Genomic DNA, 12,022 nt, shown 5'->3' on the forward strand with positions numbered 1-12,022 from the left:
CAAGTATATTCTGGTATATTCTAGTGTATTCTGCTATATTAAAGTATATTGTCGTATAGCCTAGGCTATTCTTCTATATACAAGTATATACAGGTATATTCTACTGTATTCTGCTATATTCTTGTTTATTCAAGTATATTCTAGTATATTCTAGTGTATTCTGCTATATTCTGGTATATTCAAGTATATTCTAGTATATTCTAGTGCATTCTGCTATATTAAAGTATGTTGTGGTATAGCCTAGGCTATTCTTCTATATACAAGTATATCCAGGTATATTCTACTGTATTCTGCTATATTCTTGTTTATTCAAGTATATTCTGGTATAAAATGGTGTATTTTGCTATATTCTAGTGTATTCAAGTATATTCTGGTATATCCTAGGCTATTCTGGTTTACAATAGTATGTTCAAGTATATTCTGGTATAATCTGGTGTATTTTGCTATATTCTAGTGTATTCAAGTATATTCTGGTATATCCTGGTGTATTTTGCTATATTCTAGTATATTCAAGTATATCATGGTATATTCTTGTGTATTCTGCTATATTCAAGTATAGTCAAGTATATTCTACTATATTCTAGTGTATTCTGCTATATTCTGGTATGTTCAAGTATATTCTAGTATATTCTAGTGTATTCTGCTATATTAAAGTATGTTGTGGTATAGCCTAGGCTATTCTTCTATATACAAGTATATTCAGGTATATTCTACTGTATTCTGCTATATTCTTGTTTATTCAAGTATATTCTGGTATAATCTGGTGTATTTTGCTATATTCTAGTGTATTCAAGTATATTCTGGTATATCCTAGGCTATTCTGGATTACAATAGTATGTTCAAGTATATTCTGGTATAATCTTGTGTATTTTGCTATATTCTAGTATATTCGAGGATATTCTAGTGTATTCTGCTATATTCTAGTATATTCAAGTATATTCTGGTATAATCTGGTGTATTTTGCTATATTCTAGTGTATTCAAGCATATTCTGGTATATCCTGGTGTATTTTGCTATATTCTAGTATATTCAAGTATATCATGCTATATTCCTGTGTATTCTGCTATATTCAAGTATAGTCAAGTATATTCTAGTATATTCTAGTGTATTCAAGTATATTCTGGTATATCCTAGGCTATTCTGGTTTACAATAGTATGTTCAAGTATATTCTGGCATAATCTGGTGTATTTTGCTATATTCTAGTGTATTCAAGTATATTCTGGTATATCCTAGGCTATTCTGGTTTACAATAGTATGTTCAAGTATATTCCGGTATAATCTGGTGTATTTTGGTATATTCTAGTGTATTCAAGTATATTCTGGTATATCCTTGGCTATTCTGGTTTACAATAGTATGTTCAAGTATATTCTGGTGTATTTTGCTATATTCTAGTGTATTCAAGTATATTCTGGTATATCCTGGTGTATTTTGCTATATTCTAGTGTATTCAAGTATATTCTGGTATATCCTGGTGTATTTTGCTATATTCTAGTGTATTCAAGTATATTCTGGTATATCCTAGCCTATTCTGGTTTACAATAGTATGTTCAAGTATATTCTGGTATAATCTGGTGTATTTTGGTATATTCTAGTGTATGCAAGTATATTCTGGTATATCCTAGGCTACTCTGGTTTACAATAGTATGTTCAAGTATATTCTGGTATAATCTGGTGTATTTTGCTATATGCTAGTGAATTCAAGTATATTCTGGTATATCCTAGGCTATTCTGGTTTACAATAGTATATTCAAGTATATTCGGCTATATTCTAGTGTATTCTACTATATTCAAGTATATTCAAGTATATTCAAGTATATTGTGCTATATACTATTATATTCAAGTATATTCTAGTGTATTCTCCTATATTCTGGTATATTCAAGTATATTCAGGTATATTCTACTGTATTCTGCTATATCCTTGTTTATTCAAGTATATTCTGGTATAATCTGGTGTATTTTGCTATATTCTAGTGTATTCAAGTATATTATGGTATATCCTAGGCTATTCTGGTTTACAATAGTATGTTCAAGTATATTCTGGTATAATCTGGTGTATTTTGCTATATTCTAGTGTACTCAAGTATATTCTGGTATATCCTAGGCTATTCTGGTTTACAAAAGTATATTCAAGTATATTCGGCTATATTCTAGTGTATTCTGCTATATTCAAGTATATTCAAGTATATTGTGCTATGTACTATTATATTCAAGTATATTCTAGTATATTCTAGTGTATTCTCCTATATTCTGGAATATTCAAGTATATTTAGGTATATTCTACTGTATTCTGCTATATTCGTGTTTATTCAAGTATATTCTGGTATAATCTGGTGTATTTTGCTATATTCTTGTTTATTCAGGTATATTCTAGTATATTTTGGTATATCACCGGCTATTCTGCTATATACTGTTATATTCAAGTATATCATGGTATTTTCTAGTGTATTCTGCTATATTCTTGTTTATTCAAGTATATTCTGGTATATTCTAGTGTATTCTGCTATATTAAAGTATATTGTGGTATAGCCTAGGCTATTCTTCTATATACAAGTATATTCAGGTATATTCTACTGTATTCTGCTATATTCTTGTTTATTCAAGTATATTCTGGTATAATCTGGTGTATTTTGCTACATTCTAGTGTATTCAAGTATATTATGGTATATCCTAGCCTATTCTGGTTTACAATAGTATGTTCAAGTATATTCTGGTATATCCTGGTGTATTTTGCTATATTCTAGTGTATTCAAATATATTATGGTATATCCTGGTGTATTTTGCTATATTCTAGTGTATTCAAATATATTCTGGTATATCATCGGCTATTCTGCTATATACTGTTATATTCAAGTATATCATGGTATTTTCTAGTGTATTCTGCTATATTCTTGTTTATTCAAGTATATTCTGGTATAATCTGGTGTATTTTGCTACATTCTAGTGTATTCAAGTATATTATGGTATATCCTAGCCTATTCTGGTTTACAATAGTATGTTCAAGTATATTCTGGTATATCCTGGTGTATTTTGCTATATTCTAGTGTATTCAAATATATTATGGTATATCCTGGTGTATTTTGCTATATTCTAGTGTATTCAAATATATTCTGGTATATCATCGGCTATTCTGCTATATACTGTTATATTCAAGTATATCATGGTATTTTCTAGTGTATTCTGCTATATTCTTGTTTATTCAAGTATATTCTGGTATAATCTGGTGTATTTTGCTATATTAAAGTTTATTGTGGTATAGCCTAGGCTATTCTTCTATATACAAGTATATTCAGGGATATTCTACTGTATTCTGCTATATTCTTGTTTATTGAAGTATATTCTAGTATATTCTAGTGTATTCTGCTATATTCTAGTATATTCAAGTATATTCTGGTATATCCTGGTGTATTTTGCTATATTCTAGTGTATTCAAGTATATTATGGTATATCCTGGTGTATTTTGCTATATTCTAGTGTATTCAAGTATATTCTGGTATATCATCGGCTATTCTGCTACATACTGTTATATTCAAGTATATCATGGTATTTTCTAGTGTATTCTGCTATATTCTTGTTTATTCAAGTATATTCCGGTATAATCTGGTGTATTTTGGTATATTCTAGTGTATTCAAGTATATTCTGGTATATCCTAGGCTATTCTGGTTTACAATAGTATGTTCAAGTATATTCTGGTATAATCTGGTGTATTTTGCTATATTCTAGTGTATTCAAGTATATTCTGGTATATCCTGGTGTATTTTGCTATATTCTAGTGTATTCAAGTATATTCTGGTATATCCTAGCCTATTCTGGTTTACAATAGTATGTTCAAGTATATTCTGGTATAATCTGGTGTATTTTGCTATATTCTAGTGTATTCATGTATATTCTGGTATATCCTGGTGTATTTTGCTATATTCTAGTATATTCAAGTATATCATGGTATATTCTTGTGTATTCTGCTATATTCAAGTATAGTCAAGTATATTCTAGTATATTCTAGTGTATTCTAGTATGTTCTAGTCTATTTTGCTACATTCTAGTATAATCAACTATATTCTGCAATAATCAAGTATATTCGAGGATATTCTAGTGTATTCTGCTATATTCTAGTATATTCAAGTATATTCTGGTATAATCTGGTGTATTTTGCTATATTCTAGTGTATTCAAGTATATTATGGTATATTCTAGGCTATTCTGGTTTACAATAGTATGTTCAAGTATATTCTGGTATAATCTGGTGTATTTTGCTATATTCTAGTGTACTCAAGTATATTCTGGTATATCCTAGGCTATTCTGGTTTACAAAAGTATATTCAAGTATATTCGGCTATATTCTAGTGTATTCTGCTATATTCAAGTATTGTTCCGTCCGATACGGAACACCGTACTTGGGGGTTCCCTGTGAGGGTGCATGGGGCACCGTACGGAGGTTTACTGCTTCCGCATGTCCGAGGGGTACCGCAATAAACCGCCGCTACGGGCCGAATTGGGGTAAATTTAAGTTATAGTTAAGGCCTGCAAAATCATATTTCGAACCGTCCCTAGAACTCTCCGAAGGCCAACATGTGCAAACCATATTTCCTTTACCTGCTGACTACCCCTATACACCCCGCTTCTCCTTTCCAACCATATATATTTGCCTCCACTTCCTTAAAGACGGGAGAAACACACTAACCGCGACGCTGAAAACAACGAATCTGTATCTCGCTGCTTCTGTAAAATACAACACTTTCAAACCTCCATCGACTCGCTCCACTCAAGTACTTACAGTCCACTTAACATACAATTCGATAGGATTTCTACCGCAGAAATTCCTCCGCGTCGTTCGATCGTCGCTAAATTAATTGTCGACGCCGCGACGTACATACATTTTGGTCCTTCGAGCCGGATAGTGGTTCCGGCTACAACACACAATATCGTGCTCCATTTGGGGAGACTTTGAACGAGAATCGCTGGAGGAAGCTGATCGGGGAACTTCATCCAGAAAGCAGTTCCACGGCAACCGACGAGCCTACAACGCTCCCGAACGGACGACAGCATCCAAGCGGGTCAGTGGCTCGCAGTTGGACAACGGTGATCGACGGCGGTGAACAACCGTCATACAAGGAAACTGGATTGTATCCAGAGACAGCAGTATCCAGGGACAGCAGTGTCCAGAAACAGCAGCATCCAGAGATAGCAGTATCCAGGGACAGCAGTGTCCAGAAACAGCAGCATCCAGAGATAGCAGTATCCAGGGACAACAGTGTCCAGAAACAGCAGCATCCAGAGATAGCAGTATCCAGGGACAACAGTGTCCAGAGACAGCAGCAGCATCCAGAGATAGCAGTATCCAGGGACAACAGTGTCCAGAGACAGCAGCAGCATCCAGAGATAGCAGTATCCAGGGACAACAGTGTCCAGAGACAGCAGCATCCAGAGACAGCAGCATCCAGAGATAGCAGTATCCAGGGACAGCAGTGTCCAGAGACAGCAGTATCCAGAGACAGCAGTATCCAGAGATAGCATCATCGCAAACTTCGTGTCGGTGAGTGCTAACGATCCACTTTCCATCTCTATCCTTCATATCCAATTGTTTCGATCTCGACAATATGACTTCTTCGTCGCAATCGGCTGACCTTAAGTCATTGAGAAAACAGCGCGCTAGTATTAAAGCTCAATTAACGCGTTTGCTATCATATCTGGAAGATCAGAGCGAAACTTCTATTACGTCATTAGAGATACGTCAGTCAAAATTACAACAAATGTTCGATTCGTTTTCGGAAGTGCAAACAGCGATAGAAGTAAACGACGAAGAAACTGACCATACGGCGGAATGGGAAACGTTTGAGGAACATTATTATAGAGCCGCGGAAATAATTAGCGATCGGTTGAAGAACTTGCGTGGTGCCGACAGACCAGTGTCCGTGAACCGAGCAATAGATTCGCCAAATACAACCAGACAAACAAGTTCACTTTTGCGCAAAATAGAAATTCAGCCTTTCGATGGTAATCCGATTGAGTGGCACAGTTTTCATGACACGTTTAAATCCTTAGTTCACGATAACGATGAATTAATCGGTGTGCAGAAATTTCATCTTCTGAAAAATGCACTTCGTGGAGAGGCTACCGCAGTAATCGATTCGTTAAACGCGACGGAAGGCAATTATTTGGTGGCTTGGGATTTGTTATGCAAACGATGCAACAAGCCAAGAAAAATCATTAACGCGCATTTGAAACTTTTACTCGATCTTCCGGAGGTCACTCGAGACACGCCCATAAATCTTAGACAATTAGCAGAGCAGACACAAGTACACGTGAACGCGTTGAAGGCCGCAAAGCAACCCACCGAGCATTGGGATACAATTTTAATATACATTGTGTCTAGTAAGCTAGATAAAAATACACGTCGCGCGTGGGAACGTACGTTAGAGGACGAAGATATTCCCAAATTCACACAATTATTAGATTTTATTAACAAACGTGCCCGCGGAGACGATTTTGGAACGGAAACTTTAAATACAAACAAATCGAGTACGGTACAAGATACTGTACGATCCAAGCCTCAGGTCCGCACCCGTTCGTACGTGTCGACGAACGAGCGGAAACAAATTTGTATAGTTTGTAAAGGGGAACATCCAATTTACGCATGTACGAAGTTTCTTCAATTGTCAGTTCGCGATCGTTTAGACACTGTAAAAAGGGGAAAACTTTGTATGAATTGTTTCCGTCCCAACCATATCGCTGCAAATTGTCGATTAGGCAATTGCCGTAAGTGTGATAGGAAGCATCACACCTTACTTCATTTTTCGACCGAGACACAAGACGTGACGAACGATAACAGACAGAACGTTTCGACACCATCAACGTCCGCGGAAACGATCAAGACCGCATTAACCGCTTCTTATGATTCCGAAGTTCTGCTAGGCACAGCACAAATTACGATTTTAGACAAGCATAATAAGGAGCACACGTGTCGTGTTTTGCTAGATAGTGGTTCGCAAACACACTTTATCACACACAGACTCGCGGAACGTTTACAATTGCACAAACAAAACATAGACCTTTCGTTTTCCGGCTTAGGCGAAATGAATACAAACTCAAAATACCTAGTTAAAACGAGCATAAAATCGCAAACCAGTCCATTCAAAACTCAGGTAACTTTTATTGCACTACCGTCGATTACGGGTATGCTGCCGTTGAGGCAGGTAAACCTGAGAGAGTTTTATATTCCGAGACACATACAATTGGCAGACCCCGATTTCCACAAACCAGGGGAGATAGATGCACTCATTGGTAATACGTTGTTTTACGATTTGTTAGAAACTGGTCGAATCAAGTTAGATAAACCCTCGGTCATTTTGCAAAACACGCAAGTAGGATGGATAGTCACTGGCGAAGTAGGTAGTCAGAAAACAATTAAGCAAGGCAGATTACGTGGAGTGTGTCATGTAGCCATGTCTCTTGATACACAAATCAGTAGGTTTTGGACAATGGAAGAAATTCCCGAGAAGACTTTCCTGTCCGCAGAGGAGAGAGAGTGCGAAACTCACTTCTTACAACACACAACGCGTAACAAACAAGGAAGATATGTAGTTAGGCTACCATTCAATGAAAAACGCGAGCACCTCGGCAATTCAAAGGCAATGGCCTTAAGGCGATTTTATAGTTTAGAGCGTAGACTTCAGTTAAATTTAGATTTGAAGACGCAATACATAAAGTTTTTGGGAGACTATTTAGAATTAGGACACATGACGGAAGTAAAGGATGACCAGGAACACGTAGGGTATTATTTGCCGCACCACGCGGTTGTAAAGGAATCCAGTTCGACCACAAAGGTTAGGGTAGTATTCGACGCCTCAGCGAAAAGTAGCTCGGGCCTATCATTGAACGACACTTTGTTAATTGGCCCTACGATACAAGACACTTTGTTCTCCATTCTTATTCGCTTTCGTCAGCATGAGTTTGTTCTTACAGCAGATATAGAGAAAATGTTTAGACAAGTTGTAGTGCACCCGGACGATAGAAATTATCAAAGGATTCTATGGCGGGATTCGATGTCTGAATCGATCAAAACTTACATATTAAACACAGTCACATACGGCACCGCTCCTGCACCATTTTTAAGCACGCGTTCCTTGAATCAATTGGCCAAGGATGAAGCAAAAAAATTCCCGGTAGCTGCAGAAGTATTTATGCGAGATTTTTATATTGACGATCTACTGACAGGAACAGATAGTTTGGAAGCCGCGTTAGAACTCAAGGAACAATGTATTGCATTAGCTCGCGCAGGAGGTTTCCATTTGCGACAATGGACCTCCAATGACACAAGATTGATTGCGGATTTGCAAATACAGAATCAGCAAGAATCACTGTGCCTAGATCCGTCAGAAACAAAAAAGACACTAGGCGTTTATTGGAATCCAGCAAGCGACCAGATCACATATATCTTAAAACAACTATCATCCGAACAACCTCCGATTACCAAGAGAGTGCTTCTATCAGAAATTGCGCAATTGTTTGACCCTCTCGGTTTGCTCGGGCCGGTAATTATCAAAGCCAAGATCATCATGCAGCAATTGTGGAAAACAGCAATTGACTGGGACGAACTAGTTCCCCAGACAATAAAAGAATCGTGGCTAGAGATAAAAAACGAACTACGTTTATTAAACAGCTTCACTGTTCCGCGCCGAACCACTATACAAGACACGACACAGCTGGAGCTTCACGGTTTTAGTGATGCCAGCGAGAGCGCATACGGGGCATGCATCTATCTTAGGTCCACCAATGAACGCGGACAACACGCGGTAAACTTATTATGTGCAAAGTCAAGGGTTGCACCGTTGAAAACAATCTCGTTACCGCGTCTCGAACTTTGTGCGGCCGGGCTCCTTGTGAAATTGTACAAAGAAGTTAGGACGACATTTCACCAGATAGAATTCAAACAAATTAGATTTTGGTCCGATTCCACCATTACACTGCATTGGATAAGGACACCACCGCATCTGTTAAAAACGTTTGTCGCGAATAGAGTCAATGAAATTCAAACGGCTGTTCATTCGGATAATTGGTTCCATATTGCAACAGCAGACAATCCTGCGGATTTTGTCTCGCGAGGACAGCTGCCTTCTCAGCTGATACAAAATACAATATGGAAGTTTGGTCCACATTGGTTAGCATTAGACGAGTCTCACTGGCCAATTAGAAGGTTGCAGGAAATAGAAATTTTAGAAAAAAGACGTCCCGTAACTCTATTTACACATCCAAACGTGGATCTACTGACAAGATACTCATCCATCGATTATTTAAATAGAATTGTAGCACACATTTTTCGTTTCTATAATAACATAAAACGCAATAGCAGGAAGGGCACAGGCCCATTGTCAATATCGGAAATTCAAAATGCACACTTTCGAATAATCAGATTAGTTCAATTAGAAACATTTCCATCTGAAGTAAACAATTTAGAAAACGGCAAGGGTGTCAACAGAAAGAGCAAACTAATCAATTTAAACCCATTTATAGACGATAACGGGATTATTAGGGTCGGTAGCAGGTTAAAACACGCCCTACTCAGATTTGAGCAAAAGTATCCCATAATACTGCCACACAAACACCACGTTACCGAACTAATAATTAGACAGGTACACTTGAAACAACTCCATTCAGGGATACAAGCCACATTATACATGGTGAGGAAACAATATTGGCCGATAGCTGGCAAGAGTATTGTCAAACAGCTGCTACATAAGTGCATTCAATGTTGCAAATACAATCCCAGGACACCGCAATACATAATGGGAAATTTACCCAAAAAAAGGGTCATACAAACACGCCCGTTTGAAAGCGTAGGAGTAGATTATTGCGGACCCTTTCTTATCAAAGAAAAGAAGTTCAGAAATAGAAGCAAATTGAAATGCTACGTCGCAGTTTTCGTTTGCTTTGCGACAAAGGCAATACATTTAGAATTAGCCACTGATTTGACAACGGAATCGTGTCTAGGAGCTCTCAAACGATTTATCGCGAGGAGAGGAAAACCGTGTCACATTTATTCGGATAATGGCACTAATTTCGTAGGCGCAAAAAATGAAATTGTACAAATTCGGGAATTCCTAACATCGAACGATTATAAAGACAAATTTCAACAATTCTTGACGCAGGAAAACGTTGAGTGGCATTTCTCCCCTCCACGTTCTCCACATTTCGGTGGCCTTTGGGAGGCTGCAGTTAGATCATTTAAAAAACATTTGCATAAATCAGTAGGTGAGACCATGTTCACGTACGAACAATTTTACACGCTAATCGTTGAGATCGAAGCAATACCCAATTCACGTCCTCTGACACCTATATCCTCTGATCCCAATGAATGTATTCTGCTATATTCTAGTATATTCAAGTATATTCTGGTATATCCTGGTGTATTTTGCTATATTCTAGTGTATTCAAGTATATTATGGTATATCCTGGTGTATTTTGCTATATTCTAGTGTATTCAAGTATATTCTGGTATATCATCGGCTATTCTGCTATATACTGTTATATTCAAGTATATCATGGTATTTTCTAGTGTATTCTGCTATATTCTTGTTTATTCAAGTATATTCCGGTATAATCTGGTGTATTTTGGTATATTCTAGTGTATTCAAGTATATTCTGGTATATCCTAGGCTATTCTGGTTTACAATAGTATGTTCAAGTATATTCTGGTATAATCTGGTGTATTTTGCTATATTCTAGTGTATTCAAGTATATCCTGGTATATCCTGGTGTATTTTGCTATATTCTAGTATATTCAAGTATATCATGGTATATTCTTGTGTATTCTGCTATATTCAAGTATAGTCAAGTATATTCTAGTATATTCTAGTGTATTCTAGTATGTTCTAGTGTATTTTGCTACATTCTAGTATAATCAAGTATATTCTGCAATAATCAAGTATATTCGAGGATATTCTAGTGTATTCTGCTATATTCTTGTTTATTCAAGTATATTCCGGTATAATCTGGTGTATTTTGGTATATTCTAGTGTATTCAAGTATATTCTGGTATATCCTAGGCTATTCTGGTTTACAATAGTATGTTCAAGTATATTCTGCTATAATCTGGTGTATTTTGCTATATTCTAGTGTATTCAAGTATATTCTGGTATATCCTGGTCTATTTTGCGATATTCTAGTATATTCAAGTATATCATGGTATATTCTTGTGTATTCTGCTATATTCAAGTATATTCAGGTATATTCTACTGTATTCTGCTATATTCTTGTTTATTGAAGTATATTCTAGTATATTCTAGTGTATTCTGCTATATTAAAGTATATTGTGGTATAGCCTAGGCTATTCTTCTATATACAAATATATTCAGGTATATTCTACTGTATTCTGCTATATTCTTGTTTATTGAAGTATATTGTAGTGTATTCTGCTATATTCTAGTATATTCAAATATATTCTGGTATATCCTGGTGTATTTTCCTATATTCTAGTGTATTCAAGTATATTATGGTATATCATCGGCTATTCTGCTATATACTGTTATAATCAAGTATATCATGGTATTTTCTAGTGTATTCTGCTATATTCTTGTTTATTCAAGTATATTCTGGTATAATCTGGTGTATTTTGCTATATTCTAGTGTATTCAAGTATATTCTGGTATATCCTAGGCTATTCTGGTTTACAATAGTATGTTCAAGTATATTCTGGTATTATCTGGTGTATTCTGCTATATTAAAGTATATTGTGCTATAGCCTAGGCTATTCTTTTATATACAAGTACATTCAGGTATATTCTACTGTATTCTGCTATATTCTTGTTTATTCAAGTATATTCTAGTATATTCTAGTGTATTCTGCTATATTCTGGTATATTCAAGTATATTCTAGTATATTCTAGTGTATTCTCCTATATTCTGGTATATTCAAGTGTATTCAGGTATATTCTACTGTATTCTGCTATATTCTTGTTTATTCAAGTATATTGTGGTATAATCTGGTGTATTTTGCTATATTCTAGTGTATTCAAGTATATTCTGG

The 12,022-nt window shown here is 35.9% G+C and overlaps 1 protein-coding gene across 1 annotated transcript; it reads left to right on the top strand.

The window, feature by feature from the left end:
- Window positions 1-5,597: 5,597 nt before the first annotated feature.
- Window positions 5,598-10,353, top strand: LOC143364788 (uncharacterized; the record flags this gene model as incomplete). The annotated part of the gene is made up of 1 exon (XM_076804932.1): window positions 5,598-10,353. A coding segment is annotated over exon 1 (4,756 nt), but the record flags the coding sequence as incomplete, so codon positions are not given.
- Between the last annotated feature and the right edge of the window lie 1,669 nt (window positions 10,354-12,022).

The sequence above is a fragment of the Halictus rubicundus genome, unplaced genomic scaffold, assembly GCF_050948215.1.
Source record: "Halictus rubicundus isolate RS-2024b unplaced genomic scaffold, iyHalRubi1_principal scaffold0988, whole genome shotgun sequence".
NCBI lineage: Eukaryota > Metazoa > Arthropoda > Insecta > Hymenoptera > Halictidae > Halictus > Halictus rubicundus.